Source organism: Astatotilapia calliptera, chromosome 11, assembly GCF_900246225.1.
Source record: "Astatotilapia calliptera chromosome 11, fAstCal1.2, whole genome shotgun sequence".
NCBI lineage: Eukaryota > Metazoa > Chordata > Actinopteri > Cichliformes > Cichlidae > Astatotilapia > Astatotilapia calliptera.
The window spans coordinates 24,887,914-24,908,080 of NC_039312.1; the positions used below are offsets into that span (position 1 = coordinate 24,887,914).

Below are 20,167 nucleotides of genomic sequence, written 5' to 3' on the forward strand. Positions count from 1 at the left end.
TGTGTGGCCTGCTTTTCCATTCATTGCATAGCTCTTCCCTCTGGCAGTGCTTAGGTTAACCTCTGGGTGAATCCTCGGTTTTCTTTCAAATCTGAGAAGGAATGTTTTAAAAAATACATTATTTGTGCAGTTTGAGGTGGATATCTGGTCCAGATCTCCTGAGTTTACAGTTTAATTGACCTTTTCATAGCTAAAACTAAGTATCACTGATAAGACCATGATTGACATGGTGATAACTGCAGTGACTTTCAATGACCAATGACATTGAGCATTTTTCTCCCCTTGGTGATTAAGTAAAATAAGTGTTTAGATGACATTAAAGGTGTTTGACAACATATCCAGTCATAGGGTGGTGTGCATTCAGCTTACAATGCTGAATCCAATTCTTTCTATTCTTTGTGTAGAGTACTTAAGTTATTTTTGATCATGTTTTAACTGACTTTATGCACATAAACTGTAATTCAGAAATGGTGCCGTCCATAGAGGGTGGTCAAAGAAACTGACAATTGACTGTAAACAGTAACCAAACAAATTCAAAACAGCCCCTCTCTAGTCAGGGCCACTGCCTGTTGGAGGAGTAAAACAATTTTCCTAATATAATTGCATTCATTATAAAAATGAGGGTAAAGAGATTCTCTGCGGTGTCTGAGTTTGTTGAATTGTTTTGTGCCTCCGGGCTATGAAAATGCTTGATTGAGGTCATGTTGGGAATGTCACCACCACAGTTAGCTCTTCACATTGTCAACAAAGGCATCTTTAGTGGCATCATCAGTAACAAGGATGGGAAATGAGAGCATGGTTGCAAAAATAGTGTTAGCTGATTGCTCAATTTTGAAGTCGGTGCAGCTCTTCAAACAGCCACCTCTGTTCAGTTGTCCAATTGTGTTAAAGGCCAACAAGCTCAATTTGAAGCATGGTATAATGGATGGGCCAAGCTGAAATATCTTGGCCTAAATGCAGGGCATGTTTTAAATAACAAAGACTTGCTTAAGGGTGCATGTGTGTATGTGTAGATTTTCTTGGCTTGACACTAACATGAGAACAGCTCATAAGTAGGCCAACAGCCTTGGCACAGTGCTTAGTAACGGTTGCAGGTCCTTTTGCCCAGTGCCAATCTGGTGAGATGGTCTTCTGGTGTGTGTGTGGCACATGGGGCATGTTGGCACACTGTCAGAACTCAGAACTGTCTCCTCTTATATCTCATAATTGTACGTTGCACTGCGAGCTTCTTGTTCAGCCCCAATTAAATGCAGAGGGTTTTTTTTTTTTCTTGATTGCAACTCCATAGACGAGTGGCTAACTACGCAAAACAGCCCTGTTTGCTCTCTGAATCCCTTGTTATGACTGCCGCCTGCCTCACGGAGGCCAGTCTAGACGCAGGCTAAGCAGGGTGGGACACACGGAGACGTTTACTGTTAACTTCTGTTTTTCTTGCTCTCTCGTTTTCAGCCCACCCACAGCAACTGCTTCAGCACAACAGTCTTCCTGTGGCAGCTTGCTGTTTTCTCAATATAAGTCACAGACCAAAAGCCACATTCTAAGACGTGCAGACAGGCAAATTGAAAGAGACAAAAGATAAGAAGAGAGAGAGAAATTGTAAGGATCTCTTGAGTTTACAATTAGAAATTAGGTGGAGGGATTTTTTTCGTGTTTTTTGCTTTTGCTCTCGGGGATTTCTTAGCTGGATTTTCCCACATAACTTTTATGATTCCAGTTAAAAGGAATAAACTAAAAAAAACAAACACACATCATGCAAAATACTTTACGTTCCTCTCTTCAGATCTCCATGTCTGCATTAAGTACTGTCTAGTTTTCTCTTTCCAGGCTGTGGTCCAGCTGGTGCCAAGCCTAAGCTCATGTTAATCTTTGGCCCTAGTGCCAGTGACGGATAGGTGGTCATTTGCTGTTGTCACGCATGGCCAGGTCTTCACATGCACGCACGTGCGCATCATCCGCACACAACCTGATCAAACAGGCTAACAGGGCTACCTACGTATCAGTGTGGAGCAATGGGAAGATAAAGGTTTTATGTCTCATCTCTGGTCATTGTGATCCTTAAAACGTCATCTGTGTTGTCGGATTATGTTGGAGTACTTGTGCAAATGCGGGTAGTGAGAAACATTCATAAAATGTAAAAGCAATGGCAAAGCATTTTTCCTCTTCAGTTTTAATTTTGAAATAAAAATTTTCCCACCAGTGCGAGAGATGTGAAGAAATGGCTGAAATGCACATTGAGAGAAACAAAACAGGATATTAACCTGAGATTCCCAGATGAATGGACGAGTTATTTATAATCACTAAGAAGACTGGTTCTGTCTCTGTGAATACTGTGTGATGGTGGGCACATGCTTGAACTTGCCTGCTTTAACGAGAGTTTGGTGTTGTTTGGCATGCTTTGTGTTAACATTGTGTCTGCGTGCTGGCAGAGGGTAAATAAACAACGGCTCCCTTAGGGCAGGCTTCATACAGTGGCCATGTTGCTCAAGCCAAAGTTCCTGATTTTCTAGTTGAACGGTCACCTTGTGTCGCCACTTGACACGAAGTTTCATTGTGCACTGTCCTTCCCTGTACTTCCCTTGGCACAGCCAAAATACCATAGATACTGCAACGCAAAAGGCCATCTTAGGGTAGCTGCTAGCTGTTGCGCAATAAAAAAGCAACAAAACCGTTTTCCACACGAGGAGGAAAATCACATTGTCACACTGTTTTCTGGACACAACAGTCTAGCCAGTCAGCTTTCTACATGACTCATACTGACAAAGCTTTTAAAAGAACAGATGGGTAATACATTTAAGCAAAAAAGCAACATAAATTGTCCTAGTAAGGCGTTGATTCAGTATGTGACACTGATCGTACATGTCTCTGAAATTTCACTGGTGTAATGCTGTCCCATTTGTGATTTTGATGATGTTGAAGAGCTGCTTCTAACATGTCAGTCCAGCATCTCTCGCAGGCGTTTAATTGAGTTGAGATGCGCTAGCTGCAAAGGCCACAGTGTACAATTTGCAGTGACCTGTCTTTCTAAGTGAAAAAGTAAATTCAAACCATGTTTCAAAAAAAGAGCCATCGCAGTGTAGGAGTTGATAAATTCGCTTTTAATTTGTCATCTATATGTACCTTTTGTACCCTGTGCATACATCCTTCAGAGATAAATATCTAATTCTGGCATGTTGGGGCAGGTGAGACAGATGTTGCCTAGTGACTAGCAACTCCTCCTCCGACCCCCACCTCCCCAAATCTGGGGTTGAATGGCTTGCCAGCCCTTTGAAGTCAAAGGAGGGGGTGTAAATAATTTATTTTCCTGCGCGCAGCTGACACTTCTCAGCCAAGCCCGACTCAAACACATCAAGGTGTCCCAACAATGTCTAAAGGTGGTAAATATTTAGGGGTTGTGTGATTTACACAGTTGACCCAAACTGAGCAGTTGCTATTTCACAATTTTGTTAGAAAGTTAACTCATGTGTCAGTGTGCATAACGCAAAGCAGAACTTGAAATTTTTGTGCACTCCATTGTTCATTTTTTGTTGTTGTTTGTCTGGTAACTGCACAGATTAGACGTTAGTCAGCTATAGGTTTCAAACTCTAAGGTACTAACATTTAGAAGGCGCTGAAATGAAAGATCACAGGGACACTTATGTACCCTCATCTGAAACAAACCCTTTATGAGACTGTTAGATATATTGTACAGTGAGCTCTAATAATAGGGACGTAGCGTCGACGTTTTAAGCTGCTATTTGTTTATCATCAGTGGGTTATATAGTAACTTCTGTATTTGCAGGTTTATTTGACCTGTTTAGTGTCAACTGGGAAATTATTTGGGCCAGTCCAGGGGGGTTGCAGATTCATATGATAGAATGGGTGAATGAGAGGGAAGCAGTCTAGTTCTGTACACAGTGTCTTTGTGAACAGGGCTTTAAGCCTGTGTGCTAATCTGTTGACAGTGGCAAGCACATGCTACCAAAGGCCGAGTAACAAGCCATAGGCTGTGGGTGGAATTACTGCAACAGAACAGTTGTTGTCCATCCCCTCATGTGTTATCCTGCTGGGGGAAATCCTCTGATAAAGTGTTAATTTTCACCTAGGCGACTGCTGTATCGATGCTGTTGTGCATTTGTGCTTTCTTTGCGCTCATCAGTAAGGTGATAAACAGATTTTGCCTTTGGATCTTCACCATCACAGGGTTCAGAGTGTATTACCACAGAAGAAAGTCAGCGACCTTGAAGCCACAACCCACCCCCCCCCCCGGCCGTACATAGACATGGATGGCAGTAAACAAAAAAAGGATATATTTTGGAAATATTTCCTGTGAGTCTGAGGTGTGAACCCATTTTCTTCTCTATCCATTATAAACTTGTTATATAATCCACAAGAAATGCTATTGTAAGACCGACCAGTCAAACATGGAAGTGTCTAATATTGCAGAATTTGTGCATTGTTGTGTGAAACCGAGGTGTTATATCCAGGAGTTAAAAGAATCAAAGAAATACAAGTACATTCTTCTAGAACTGAGGTCTTAGGGCTTTGAAGGCACAGCAGGACCCTCACCCTCACTGAAAGCACCTCAACTGACTGCCCAAATGCATGCTGGGAATTCTTCTATCAGATGGAGAGAAGGTGGTGGACCGAGCACCTTATTTTTGTTTTGTTTCTCTCCAGCTGTGCCCACACTTTGTTGCAAAGAGCAGCATGCCATGCTTGTTCGACAGAAAAGTTGGCATATCTGTGCCATAACGTGACACTCAAAGCAAAAATCTGAGAAAGCGTTTTTTTTTTTGTTCTCGCAGTTATGACTGATCTGCAAGCCCACAAAACTTCCTTTCATGCATACTGAAACTCTCTCACTGCTCAGTGGCGTATGACTGTTAGCAATGACAGAAGAGTACTGAGGAGCTCAGCACGGCATTATTGGTAAACATCAACTGCAGGGTTTCCCCAAATACCACTTTAAGTCATACCAAAGAGGCAGCCACAGATGTTGGTTATTCACTATGATATTTAAAGTCTTCTGCCTGCTGCCCTAACAGAAAAACAACAATGGCACCTGAAAAAAAAAAAAATCCCACAGCAGTGTTAAGAAGTAAAGTGAAAACTGACTTCACAGCCTTCATAAACACAACATGCAGCACACGGAGCTGTTATTTCTATAAATAGCGCTGGCTTCACGCACAACATATTGGCTAGTATAGCACACCGACAAGCACAAGCATCAGCCACAAGCTCTGAGCCTGTCACATGTGCCTGAGCATAACACACAAACAGCACAGACTCTGTGTCATATGCTTGCATGCACATGGAAATGTATTTTATCCTTCTTGATGTCACTTACCAGGGTGGGTTTGGTCACTGTTTTCAGTCTTATGTGATTTGCTTTCTTGTCTTTACTGGCAGGATGTGGTTAGACTTTTCTGTGTTCTGCTGTGTTGCTTTGGTAGAAGTAATTTTGTGCCCACGTGCCCATTAATCCAGTCAGTCTGACAGGAACAGTGACAGCAAAATTACCAGAAACAGAATGAACAATAGGTTGAAAAAAAATGGATAGATGAATGGATTGATGGATGGTCTTTAAGGTCACCTTTCACTAAAACATAATGTGTTTTGGTTAATGTTACTGATGTTTGACTTAAATTGTGCAGAATGATTTGCAGTCACAGGACAAAATAAAATATGTGTGCCACGCTTTTCAGCATATTTAAACAACTAAACAGTCGTGTCTGCAAAAAAGTCATCAAAGAAAAAACTCACAAGCAAAAAATAAGCACACATATTTTTTACACTTTCAAATTGTAAATTGGGAGCTCCAGATTGACTCCCAATGAATATATCCTCCTTTGGGGTCGACAGGTGGAAGCTATCTTATTTAAACCCTTTGACATGGAGGGTCTGATGTTTTCTCAGCTATTGAAGGGTGCACTGTCATGCCAAGATCTAAAGAGCTCTCTGGGGCCTTCAGACAAATGGTTGTGGATGTGTGTAACTCTGGTAAGGGATTTGAAAAGATTTCCACATTTTTGTGAAATAAGTAATTTCTCCGGAACGAACATCTTCTCCAAATAGATCTCAAACAACCGGCAGAGATTTTGACGTTAAAAGACGTTTCCAAGAACCCGGCCACAAGATCTTCATTTGCAACTGTAGAAGTCCATGCATGTACTATCAATAATACATGCACATATTTGAGCAGCATGTAAGGCAAACTAAGAAGGAAAAAAAACCCTTTGCTTTCCAAAAAGAACCGTATAACAAAGCCATGGTTTGCCAGTGAACATACTGGCAAAAACCAGGCCTACTGGAATAATGTGCTCTGGACAGTCTAATCAAAAGATTTAGCTGTTTGGCCACAGTAAAGGACATGTTTGGCAATGACCAAAGACAGCTTCTTTGGAAGAAGCTCCTCATGCCAACTGTGAAACGTGGCGATTGAAAAGTTATGATTTTGGTTTACTCCACAGTCTCTAATACTCGGCAGCTTGCAGTCATTGATTCAACTATGAAATTTGCATCATATCAAAGAGTGAAGCCATCTGTCCCAAAGTTTAAGTTGGAAGTGGACCTTACAACAAGATAACGATCCTTAATACACTGACAAATCTACAAGAGTGGTTCAAAAAAGAAGAAACGGAGGCTTACGGAATGACTTAATTAAAGCCCAGATTTGAATCCAACTGAAATGTTGTTGGGAAATCCAAAACACACAATGCATGTAAGAAAGAATGAAAAAACAAAAACAAACGTCTTGCAAGAGAAGGGAGTTTTGCATGGAAGAGTAAAAAATTGGAATTTGGTGGAATATTATGCAAGGAATCTTGCTACAGCGGACAAGGCAGCAGGATGGTGCAGTGGTTAATGCTGTTGACTCACAGCAAGGAGATTCCTGGCTTGAACCCAGCTGGGGTCTTTCTTTGAAGTTTTCATGTTCTTATGCATTTGGGGGTTTCCTCCAGGTACCAGGACTTCCCACAGCCAAAACACATATGTTTACATGTAATTGGTGGATTCAAATTGGTTGTGGCTGTGAGGCAGATGAAGTGTATGCGTGTACCTTGTAGTGTGCAGTGTGCTATAAATGCTGGTACATTTACAAGGGTGTAAATTTTTCCACAGACTGACATCTGCTAACATTTTTGTTTAGTAAAAGTTTGCAAAGCTATTATTGTGGCGTTAGAGCAGAACATGTTAAATCAAAGGTGATATATCGACCAGGATCAGATGTTTTCTTGTCTAAAAATATCAAAACAGCCATTTGTTTCCACATAAATGAATGCATGTTCAGAGTTTGACACAATTTAAAATTATTCTTCTGAATATTACTAATTGCTCTATGTCGACCCAAACAGGCTAAGTTTAAGGTGTGGACCTACAAGCATTAAAAGGCAACCCATGCAATCGTTATGTAGAAACCTGAAGCCTGCCTTGCACAAGCACTGATAATGACATTTCAGTGAACCAGGAGACACCACGTCCTTGTCAGTAAACCTTTTAAAATCAAAGGAGAAGGTACAGATGTCATAGTGATATTTGGCAACACACAAACTGCCATTCAACCTTTTTATTTCTTCATGACCAGATTGCTGCAATGTTCCTTTTATCAGATAATCAATCAGACCCCCCCCCCCCCCAAAAAAAAACCCCAAAACAAACAAAACACAGCGTAGACTTTATATTGCTTAAAATGCAGCAGCAAATGATAACTCTGTTAGTTGAAGCCTGGACTAACTGCCCATTTGTTTTAGAATTACTGTCTCTTTACTGCTAGTGAGCAGCCTGACATCCTCAGGCAGGAAACAGTTCCCACTTCACCATAAAGGCAACAAAGCAACTGCAGAGCTCCTAAGTTTTGGGAACAACCTTTCTGAGGAAATTTGCTAAGTATCTTTTAATCTCTTTTAAACAATTATGGCTTCCTTTAAAATGTAACATTTTTATCCGAAACTGTTGAGTTTCTGTGTTATTTCTGAAGTTGCACTGTATTAAGGATTGTTATCATTTTCCTAGGAGTTAACACTTATGGTTTTTAATCTTCTTTTGATCTCCTTTTTTCCTGGAGAAATGACTATATTTGTGCATTTATTATTTGCTTTAGAAATAAAAATGAGTTTGTCTTTAAATACCCATAAGACATTTTTAAATACTGGAGGATTAATGAAATAACATGTACAAAAGGAAATGGTACTAACAAAGAAGAAACATATGAACATATAACAGAGGCAGCCATGTAAAATAGGCCTTACATGGTCTAAAAATATCACTGATATTATCATGCTGTCTAACAGATGGAGACATGCCCACCCATGGTAGTGCATGGCAGTGTCTCTAGGAGAGACGTAAGGACATGACCAAAAAAAGGTTGACAGCTATATGCTGCCCTCTGCTGGTGGGCAAAACTCTCAACAAACTAAATGTGATCATCAAAATACAGTTTATCTATTCTTGTGAACGATTTTCAAGTTTCAGCTTTTTGAATGTTGCGCGTCATGTGTGTAACAGCAGACAGTTAATGCAGGATGTATATAGGAATTTGTGACAAAACAAAACAAAACAAAACAAAACAAGAAAAAGGAGACTTGAATTATTATATATTTATTGAACAATGTTAAGCATGATAGGGCTCTCCATGTAGGAACTCTAATAATATAGTATAAAAAATTAAAAAAGTACAAATAACAAAGACAAGACAAGGCATTGTAAACAACATCCAGAATAAGAGAAAAACCCCATCTTGATGGCAGTTTTTCTCAGAATAAAGTTTTATAAAACACGTTTTTCTAATCATAATTATTACTGTTGTAGTTGCAAAATTATGCCTCAAACAGAGACTGATCGGAAGAAATCCCAACTATTGGGATGTAGCATTTCTTTTCTTCCTTTAGGGTTTTCTTTTTTTTAGCGTATTCCAACACAAAACACTGAAAAAGTCCATATACTTGTATTCATGAAGTACAAAATATGAAATGTACAGATAAAATGTAACATAACAAAAGCAGGCCAAAAGGCCTTTTACAGTTAAAATGGCCACATATGATTCTTCAAGTTAGACTGAAATGCAAAAGTGATGACAGACGAGTGGCCGATCCGACCCCTAACCCATGCTGCCTTAGGCCTGGATTGTGCTACACAAAATAAACATCCCTGACTGAATGAGGTCAGAACAAGGGCGTGTATACTGGATGGAGTACGGTGGAAGTTGCTACATGTAAATTGTCAGCATATGTCCATTATGAAGTGCATGATATACTGAACCTAGAACATGGAGGTGGCGATACAGTTAAGTCCTTCAGAAGGCTTGACTGATGTCGTCAAGCCCGTTTAAGCTTGTCAATGTGGAAGGTGAGTTTGAGGGCAGGGCCGAGCTTCAAACCCATGTATTTCATCATCATGTCGCTACGCAGCAACAGAAGGGCTTTCCCATCAATTTCCTGTAGCAGAGGAATCAGAGGAAAAGTAAACCTTTTTGTTTTTTCCTCTTTTAAACAGAGCTGCTCAAAAGTGATGAATAAAACTGACACGTTTGAAGCATTCACTATTCATTATACATTTATTCATGAATGAATGGATACGTACATGTTTTCTAAAAAGGTCAGCATGTGGGGCCAGAACTGGGTCGATATCCCTGATATACTGCATGACTTCATCTACTGTCCACAGGTTGGGATCCTGACCGCTGGGCCTGGGGCTCTCACGGAAACTACCCGGACCTGGGAGCAAATGTGCAAATACAGATTTATAAGACAGTTATTCACTGAGTAGTAAAAAGCCCAAAAAAACAAACATGTTTATCACTGTCCCAGTGCAGCGGTCTTTCGCACAGGCTCAACATCTGTTTTGACAATTGAGCTGAAATGATGGATCCTGAAAATGTAATGTACTCTTTTTTTGACAAAACTCTATTAAACTTTTTGCATTTGTGTGATTATAAATTTCAGTGTGTTTTTGGGCTACCACTACAAGGGTATTATTTTAACTCAAACACACAGGCTGCACAGGCAAACAGCAGTGAATGGAGTGTCACTGTCTACTACACATATTTCACCTACTATAAGATAACACTCAAATGCCACCATCTCTTCTTTCAACTGCTCCCTTTAGAGATCGCCACAGTGGATCCTCTGTATCACCTTATCCTTATTATCCTCCTCTGTCACACCAACCCTCTGCATGTCCTCCTTCACTATATCCACAAATCTCCTCTGTGGTCTTCCTGTTTTCCTCCTGCATGGCAGCTTCATATTCAGCATCCTTTCTCCTTTACATCAACTATCCCTCCTCTGCTCATCTCCAAAATATCTCAGTCTTGAGTCCCTTATCTCCTTACTGCTCAACCTGAGCTTCCCCTCTGATGTACTCCATTCTAACTCCCAATGAAAAACCTTCGCATCTTCAATTCTGCCACCTCCAGCTCTGTCCTCTCTTTTTGTTAGAGACTTCAAACTGCTATTAGCATTTGAATTGGGTCTTTCCAGTGAAATAAAAGTGGCATGAGTGGCACAGAGGGTAAGAAAATGCACTACTGATATCTGGCAAAGTAGCAATTTAGCCACTGAAGAGGCAGTTTCTGACCAAACTCTTCTCATGACCTCTTGAATGGACCTATACCATAGTGTAAGAGCAGCTTAAGTGCTTATTAAGGGCAAAATGCTGCTATATAAATACCACTGCAGTCACTCGTGTGTTTGGTTTCACTGATTGTCATTTTAAGGCAAATGTGAAGAGCCACTAATTACATGGCAGTGATGTAATTGCACCCGATCCTCCATCAATGATATACTCGCTCATCCAGCTCAGAGTCCCTTAGAACTCTCAGGTTAAGGTAACAAGTGAAGTGTTACGTTTTCTTGTCACTGTTTGGCTGTATTGCACAAACTAGTGAAAATTACAAAGATGACCTCGACTTGAGCACAGTTTTGATGAAGACTATTGGCGATCACTGTGTTTGACTGATGCTTCAGGACGAATACTGGTTCTTGTGAATTGTGAACTGACAGACAGACAATGAATGCCTCGGCATAATATGAGCTCATCTGTCATTAGGCAATATATGCTTTAAAAAACAAACAAACAACAAACTACAACATCAGAGGTCAAAGAACTACAACTGACTTCACTTCCTGTAATGCAGACACAAAAAGGGGGTAGTTCTAAACAAGTTTTACAAGATCTGCAGCACATTTCTACTGCGCTGAAGACATTTATGTATGTGTAAGTAAAGATAAAGCAGAGAAAAATTTACATATGCACTATATGGATAACCTTGACCATGAGAACCCATGCAATGAAGCTCTCGGTGCACTTTTTGTGCTGACATTAATGACAGAGGAGGTTTGGAACTCTGCATATAATTGACTGTTACACACATTGCTCCTAAGTCCTCAGTGATCCCGCTTGATAGCTTTACTTGTCCTGCCACTCTGAGGCTGTTCTTAAACATTTCACATTTTTTTTGCAATAACACCACTTACAACTGACAGAGGCATATCTAGCAGGGAGGCATCCTCTGACAGCACCACGCTTGAATTTAGTGAATAACCTTAGTTAAAACCAAACTTACTGGATTGCATGTCACTATATTAGCATTTGCAGAAGTAATACATTCACACTTACAGATTTGTCGAAGCTTTTCATAGATACAATGTTGTTTCTTTTCCTACCTGTAGAGTTGTTATGATGCAGCAGTTTGGAGGAGGACCTCAGGCCAGAAGTCAGTCCTGTAGAGTTTTGGGAAAGGGGGCTCTTCTTTAAGTGCTCTGATGTGGCAACACTGTTCTCCATGAAGGACTCACCTGGGAACAAAGAACACAATTATACTAGTACCTAAAAAAAAAAAAAAAAGCAAAATAACAAAGAGGTCCCACAGCTAAACATCCAATGTAGTAAAAAAAAAAGATAACAAGTAACAAAAAAGAGGCCCAACTGACAGCGTATTTGTCAGACACACTGTGCTTCGCAGCAATTTTGCAGAACCCCTCAGAGAATACCACGGTGATTTAACAGGGCTATGGCATTCTGTAAAAGTATAAGGGCACTTTGAAGGGGATATTACCCCTTTTACACATATATCTTCCAATATTACATTAACTTAATTAAAATTTAAGGAAATGGAAAGATGATTAAATGATTAACCTCCTGCCCCAGAATTTAATAGCATTCGCTCTTGAGCTCTGTTTAACTACCTCCTTTTAAATGATTACAGAAAGCTTTACTAGACAAGTCAGAGCACCCAGTTATTACAATTAAAATGTTTGACAGAAATATGATGCCGGATTCCACTTTGAATAGCCTCTGATACTAAATGAGCGGAATCCTTTGATGTCAGCTTATTTCCAGTTATTTTTGCACACAAATAAAGAACAAAGAAAAATATGATTAAAGGCATTTTACAAAAGAGAAATTTACCAGAGGCAGAACATACACACAGTGATGCGAGAAAGAAAGTTTTTGTTAACACACACCTGAATGCTACAGACAAGCAAACTGCTAAAACTTCTGCCTTCTTGCTGAATGCTGATGATCAATAAATCAAAGGCATTTGATTAGCAACACTTGGCTGCTACTTAGCCTCTTAATTCCTATGGATGCAGTCAGGCTCTCCTCTGAAAAGGCTCCCTCTTTTAATACACAACTGTATTTGGTACCACCGTTTAGTAAGTTAAAATGTTCAACAAAGTGTGTGCCCACAATAAAAACAAATAGGTTCACAAATAATTTTTTACTGATCAATCCTCCAAAGAAACAACCTAATTCTTTATTAGAGTGCAAACAACTACAGTGAGAACCTTCACAGACAACTCCAAAAAATGTGGTGCGAACATTTTAAAGCACGACTTTAAAGCCTAATATGGCTTTTCCCCCCTTTTTTCCTGAATAGTTGATACTACCTGTGTATCTATTATTTTCCTTAATTTCTGTTTGTCACCATGATGAATGCTAACATTAAACATGGTCAAACGTGGCCATGGCTTCACTTTGAACACACTGTTTCACACAGTTTTTTGCACTCTTTGATACTTGTGATGTCAAAGAGAGGAGATCTTAATAGCACACGGCTCTGGCTTACTGTACACCAGCCCCATCGACCTGCTATTCAAACCTTTTATTTGTAAAAGGCAGCCGACTTACAGAAGAAATTTGGCTTAAAGGGACACAAGCTACAAGGGCTTGTCTGAGATAGTACAGCTCTGTAGTTGATCCACTAAGGGCCGGTATAGTCCAAATTCAATAATAAAAGTATGGAGCAAATTAGCATGAGCCTCCTAAAGAGCAAGTAGATGAAAGTTAAATTATGCTTTTTGAGAAGCGATAAAAACATAATAATCTAATCTAAAATCATAATGATAAATCATTAATCATATATATACACAAACACACGCTGCTGTGAGGAAGCATGCACACTTGGTACCTATGCAGTGTGGTGGTCATTATTTAATGATCAACTTTATGTCAGTTAAAATGCAGTGCACACTGCAAACACCTCTATGCCTTATAAAGATCTCTCTCTCTATCTTTTTAAGAGATATATAATATATACAATAATATATACAGTTTTGTAAACTACGTACAAATTTACGTCACATTGTTCATTTCAGGTAGCTTTACATTCAGCACTGGCACATTTCGACATTTAAGCATTGAGTTATAATGGGAAGAAAAACTGACACAAGGGGGAGCACCAATATTACTTTACAGCAGCCACACAGAAAAGAGATTTTTTTTAACCAGCCTCATGATCTGGTGATCAGCCAATGCCAGCCCAGTACTGAGCTGATCAGTTATTTTAAAATGCCATTTAATGATCTACCAATACATATGTCACCTGACTAATAATATCACAGACTTTCATGGATAGACTAATATATATATTTTCCCTAGCTCTAAATAAAAGCAAAACAAATTCTATATGAATGGTAGTATGAGTAATAAGAACAGATTAAAGCTGCAAGCAGCGTTATGAGGGCCCTCGCACCCCCGGCACGTCGAGCCACTGCCAACACCTCAAACCGGCACGTCCGATGTGATGTCACATTGATGGATTTCATGCTTTTAATCACCAGCTAACATTTCATCTTATTCAACCAGGATTATAGTCATGCCACTAGGTGGCGCTCTAACCATTATTGACAAATAGCATAACAAACATTTCCAAGCTCGAGTCTCATCACACCTGCGACCTTTGGGAGAGATTGGACATTGTGTTTTTTAGTGACAGCAGATTACTGCTTTTTGCAAGTGATTGAAACTCTACGTGCCGCCATGACCACCCCGTTTCCCTGAACGGAAAAAGCTTCGCAATTTAACATCACAAAGGTCTTTAGATTCTACACACTGAAGAATGCTTCAATATGATGAAATCCCTTGGAGGAGTTCGTCAAAGTATGAAGCCTGAAAAGAGGGGAAAATGTCATCAAAATTACACATTAATTTTAAAATGGCTGACTTCCTGTTGGATTTGGGATATTGCTCCAAGAGACTTTTTTGTACATCTTGATATCTTACACAAGCTTACCAAGTGTCAGACTCATAGATGAAACACAGAGCAGGGGCTGGTGTTTTGAAATATTGTAGGGGGCGCTGTGGAGCCATTTTGCGCTATTCAAGGAAAATGGTTACATAACAACAATGCTTTCATCCATTTGGAGGTGTGTGCCAAATTTCAAGCCTCTATAAACTTTCCAAGCCCCTCAAAAGCCACTTCATCTTTCATGATGAACTGCGTTGCCACCAGGGTGCGCCGTTCAGTTTAAAGTCACAATTTTTGCACTGAAGCATCACGAGGGACTGATGGTGATATTCACCGCTTTTGAGGTGGCCACGATCAACCTGTGAAAATCAGTACAACAAAGTTAAAGCCATGACATTTCCTGTTGCCACTAGGTGGCGCTGTCCGTATTTCCGACAATGGGCACATCAATTTGTTCAGGGCGGGTCTGACATCATGCCTGTAAAGTCTGGTACTGATCAGACTGGATTTCATTGAGTTATACTAATTTGTTTCTTCATGGCGTGACATCAAAGTTCGCCATGCTGATGGGGTCACACCCTTTCGTGAAAAGTCACAGTTTTCACTGTAACCCAAGACCAACTCCTTAAGGCTTTCCTGGAGAAATTTGAGGCTGCAGATGTCACCCATCACAATACTGTACCCCAAAGTGTAAAACATGACATTTCCTGTTCCCACTAGGTGGCGCTGTCCCTGGTGTCAAATATGGCAGTTGAAATATGTTCAGGGGTGGAGCCTTATCATATGTGTTCACTTTGGTCAAGGTCAGAAAATGTATGACAAAATGAGAGGCAATAAGATTTTCATGGCGAGTCATCGAAATTCGCCATGGCGCCACGGCCTCACCGTATTGTGAAAACTCAAAAGCTCCGCAATTTAACATGGCACAAGGGTGTAGTTGACACTGACCAAATATGAAGGTTATGAAATCAAACCCCAAGGAGGAGTTCGCAAAAGTTCGAGGCATGGAAATGGCAAAATTAGAGCCAAAATGTCACCTTCTCTTCCAAATGGCGGACTTCCTGTTGGGTTTGCGTCAATGGGCCCACTGACTTTTTTGTTCGTCTTGGCATGATACACATGTGTGCCAAATTTCATACATGTAGCTCAAACGATGTGGTCGTAGGGATGCATTTAACAAGGCATAGGTGGCGCTCTAGAGCCATTTCCCAGTGCTCATATGTAAAACCATTAAAATACAAAATTTTTCACCAGACCTGGCATGTGTGCAAAATTTCATGAGTTTTTGAGCATGTTTAGGCCCTCAAAAAGGCCCTTGTTTCGCCTGAATAATAATAATAATAATAATAATAATAATAATTAAAGCTGCAAGCAGCGTTATGAGGGCCCTCGCACCCCCGGCACGTCGAGCCACTGCCAACACCTCAAACCGGCACGTCCGATGTGATGTCACATTGATGGATTTCATGCTTTTAATCACCAGCTAACATTTCATCTTATTCAACCAGGATTATAGTCATGCCACTAGGTGGCGCTCTAACCATTATTGACAAATAGCATAACAAACATTTCCAAGCTCGAGTCTCATCACACCTGCGACCTTTGGGAGAGATTGGACATTGTGTTTTTTAGTGACAGCAGATTACTGCTTTTTGCGAGTGATTGAAACTCTACGTGCCGCCATGACCACCCCGTTTCCCTGAACGGAAAAAGCTTCGCAATTTAACATCACAAAGGTCTTTAGATTCTACACACTGAAGAATGCTTCAATATGATGAAATCCCTTGGAGGAGTTCGTCAAAGTATGAAGCCTGAAAAGAGGGGAAAATGTCATCAAAATTACACATTAATTTTAAAATGGCTGACTTCCTGTTGGATTTGGGATATTGCTCCAAGAGACTTTTTTGTACATCTTGATATCTTACACAAGCTTACCAAGTGTCAGACTCATAGATGAAACACAGAGCAGGGGCTGATGTTTTGAAATATTGTAGGGGGCGCTGTGGAGCCATTTTGCGCTATTCAAGGAAAATGGTTACATAACAACAATGCCTTCATCCATTTGGAGGTGTGTGCCAAATTTAAAGCCTCTATAAACTTTCCAAGTCCCTCAAAAGCCACTTCATCTTTCATGATGAACCGCGTTGCCACCAGGGTGCGCCGTTCAGTTTAAAGTCACAATTTTTGCACTGAAGCATCACGAGGGACTGATGGTGATATTCACCGCTTTTGAGGTGGCCACGATGAACCTGTGAAAATCAGTACAACAAAGTTAAAGCCATGACATTTCCTGTTGCCACTAGGTGGCGCTGTCCGTATTTCCGACAATGGGCACATCAATCTGTTCAGGGCGGGTCTGACATCATGCCTGTAAAGTCTGGTACTGATCAGACTGGATTTCATTGAGTTATACTAATTTGTTTCTTCATGGCGTGACATCAAAGTTCGCCATGCTGCTGGGGTCACACCCTTTCCTGAAAAGTCACAGTTTTCACTGTAACCCAAGACCAACTCCTTAAGGCTTTCCTGGAGAAATTTGAGGCTGCAGATGTCACCCATCACTATACTGTACCCCAAAGTGTAAAACATGACATTTCCTGTTCCCACTAGGTGGCGCTGTCCTTGATGTCAAATATGGCAGTTGAAATATGTTCAGGGGTGGAGCCTTATCATATGTGTTCACTTTGGTCAAGGTCAGAAAATGTATGACAAAATGAGAGGCAATAAGATTTTCATGGCGAGTCATCGAAATTCGCCATGGCGCCACGGCCTCATAGTATTGTGAAAACTCAAAAGCTCCGCAATTTAACATGGCACAAGGGTGTAGTTGACACTGTCCAAATTTGAAGGTTAAGAAATGAAACCCCAAGGAGGAGTTCGCAAAAGTTCGAGGCATGGAAATGGCAAAATTAGAGCCAAAATGTCACCTTCTCTTCCAAATGGCGGACTTCCTGTTGGGTTGGCGTCAATGGGCCCACAGACTTTTTTGTTCGTCTTGGCATGATACACATGTGTCCCAAATTTCATACATGTAGCTCAAACCATGTGGTCGTAGGGCTGCATTTAACAAGGCATAGGTGGCGCTGTAGAGCCATTTCCCAGTGCTCATATGTAAAACCATTAAAATACAAAATTTTTCACCAGACCTGGCATGTGTGCAAAATTTCATGAGTTTTTGAGCATGTTTAGGCCCTCAAAAAGGCCCTTGTTTGGGGTGAATAATAATAATAATAATAATAATTAAAGCTGCAAGCAGCGTTATGAGGGCCCTCGCACCCCCGGCACGTCGAGCCACTGCCAACACCTCAAACCGGCACGTCCAATGTGATGTCACATTGATGGATTTCATGCTTTTAATCACCAGCTAACATTTCATCTTATTCAACCAGGATTATAGTCATGCCACTAGGTGGCGCTCTAACCATTATTGACAAATAGCATAACAAACATTTCCAAGCTCGAGTCTCATCACACCTGCGACCTTTGGGAGAGATTGGACATTGTGTTTTTTAGTGACAGCAGATTACTGCTTTTTGCGAGTGATTGAAACTCTACGTGCCGCCATGACCACCCCGTTTCCCTGAACGGAAAAAGCTTCGCAATTTAACATCACAAAGGTCTTTAGATTCTACACACTGAAGAATGCTTCAATATGATGAAATCCCTTGGAGGAGTTCGTCAAAGTATGAGGCCTGAAAAGGGGGGAAAATGTCATCAAAATTACACATTAATTTTAAAATGGCTGACTTCCTGTTGGATTTGGGATATTGCTCCAAGAGACTTTTTTGTACATCTTGATATCTTACACAAGCTTACCAAGTGTCAGACTCATAGATGAAACACAGAGCAGGGGCTGATGTTTTGAAATATTGTAGGGGGCGCTGTGGAGCCATTTTGCGCTATTCAAGGAAAATGGTTACATAACAACAATGCCTTCATCCATTTGGAGGTGTGTGCCAAATTTCAAGCCTCTATAAACTTTCCAAGCCCCTCAAAAGCCACTTCATCTTTCATGATGAACCGCGTTGCCACCAGGGTGCGCCGTTCAGTTTAAAGTCACAATTTTTGCACTGAAGCATCACGAGGGACTGATGGTGATATTCACCGCTTTTGAGGTGGCCACGATCGAACCTGTGAAAATCAGTACAACAAAGTTAAAGCCATGACATTTCCTGTTGCCACTAGGTGGCGCTGTCCGTATTTCCGACAATGGGCACATCAATCTGTTCAGGGCGGGTCTGACATCATGCCTGTAAAGTCTGGTACTGATCAGACTGGATTTCATTGAGTTATACTAATTTGTTTCTTCATGGCGTGACATCAAAGTTCGCCATGCTGCTGGGGTCACACCCTTTCGTGAAAAGTCACAGTTTTCACTGTAACCCAAGACCAACTCCTTAAGGCTTTCCTGGAGAAATTTGAGGCTGCAGATGTCACCCATCACAATACTGTACCCCAAAGTGTAAAACATGACATTTCCTGTTCCCACTAGGTGGCGCTGTCCCTGGTGTCAAATATGGCAGTTGAAATATGTTCAGGGGTGGAGCCTTATCATATGTGTTCACTTTGGTCAAGGTCAGAAAATGTATGACAAAATGAGAGGCAATAAGATTTTCATGGCGAGTCATCGAAATTCGCCATGGCGCCACGGCCTCATAGTATTGTGAAAACTCAAAAGCTCCGCAATTTAACATGGCACAAGGGTGTAGTTGACACTGTCCAAATTTGAAGGTTATGAAATGAAACCCCAAGGAGGAGTTCGCAAAAGTTCGAGGCATGGAAATGGCAAAATTACAGCCAAAATGTCACCTTCTCTTCCAAATGGCGGACTTCCTGTTGGGTTTGCGTCAATGGGCCCACAGACTTTTTTGTTCGTCTTGGCATGATACACATGTGTGCCAAATTTCATACATGTAGCTCAAACGATGTGGTCGTAGGGCTGCATTTAACAAGGCATAGGTGGCGCTCTAGAGCCATTTCCCAGTGCTCATATGTAAAACCATTAAAATACAAAATTTTTCACCAGACCTGGCATGTGTGCAAAATTTCATGAGTTTTTGAGCATGTTTAGGCCCTCAAAAAGGCCCTTGTTTGGGGTGAATAATAATAATAATAATAATAATAATAATAATAAGAAACGGAGCAGATACAATAGGGCCTTCGCACTCTCGGTGCTCGGGCCCTAATAATAATAATTAAAGCTGCAAGCAGCGTTATGAGGGCCCTCGCACCCCCGGCGCGTCGAGCCACGCCCAACACCTAAAACCAGCACGTCCGATCGATGTCACATTGATGGAATTCATGCATTTAACCACCAGCTAACATTTCAACTCATTCATTCATGATTAGCTAGTCGTTCCACTAGGTGGCACTCTAACCATTATGTACAAATGGCATAACAAACATTTCCGAACTCGAGTCTCATTATGCCTGCGACCTTTGGGTGAGATTGGACATTGTGTTTTTGAGTAACAGCAGATTACTGCGTTTTGGCGAGTGATTGAGAGTCTACGTGCCGCCATAACCACCCCGTTTCCCTGAACGTAAAAAGCTTCGCAATTTAACAACACAAAGGTCTTTGGATTCCACACACTGAAGAATAGTGCAATCTGATGAAATCCCTTGGAGGAGTTCGTCAAAGAACGATGCCTGAAAAGAGGGGAAAATGTTGCCAAAATTGCACATTAATTTTAAAATGGCTGACTTCCTGTTGGATTT

General features: G+C 40.8%; 1 protein-coding gene across 4 annotated transcripts in view; it reads right to left on the minus strand.

Annotated features, from left to right (window-relative positions):
* Positions 1–8,561: 8,561 nt before the first annotated feature.
* Positions 8,562–20,167, minus strand: part of LOC113031524 (polycomb protein SCMH1) — a 37,313-nt gene continuing 25,707 nt past the window's right edge. For 3 of the 4 annotated variants that reach the window (XM_026183662.1, XM_026183663.1, XM_026183661.1), the window contains exons 14-16: positions 11,643–11,774; positions 9,559–9,692; positions 8,562–9,413 (exon numbers count right to left, since the gene is read on the minus strand). In XM_026183662.1, the coding sequence (XP_026039447.1) occupies positions 9,294–9,413; positions 9,559–9,692; positions 11,643–11,774 (386 nt within the window). In that variant the 3' untranslated portion in view covers positions 8,562–9,293. Of the gene's footprint in view, positions 9,414–9,558; positions 9,693–11,642; positions 11,775–13,537; positions 13,922–20,167 lie in introns of those variants that run through there. The other variant, XM_026183664.1, reaches the window with a different exon arrangement.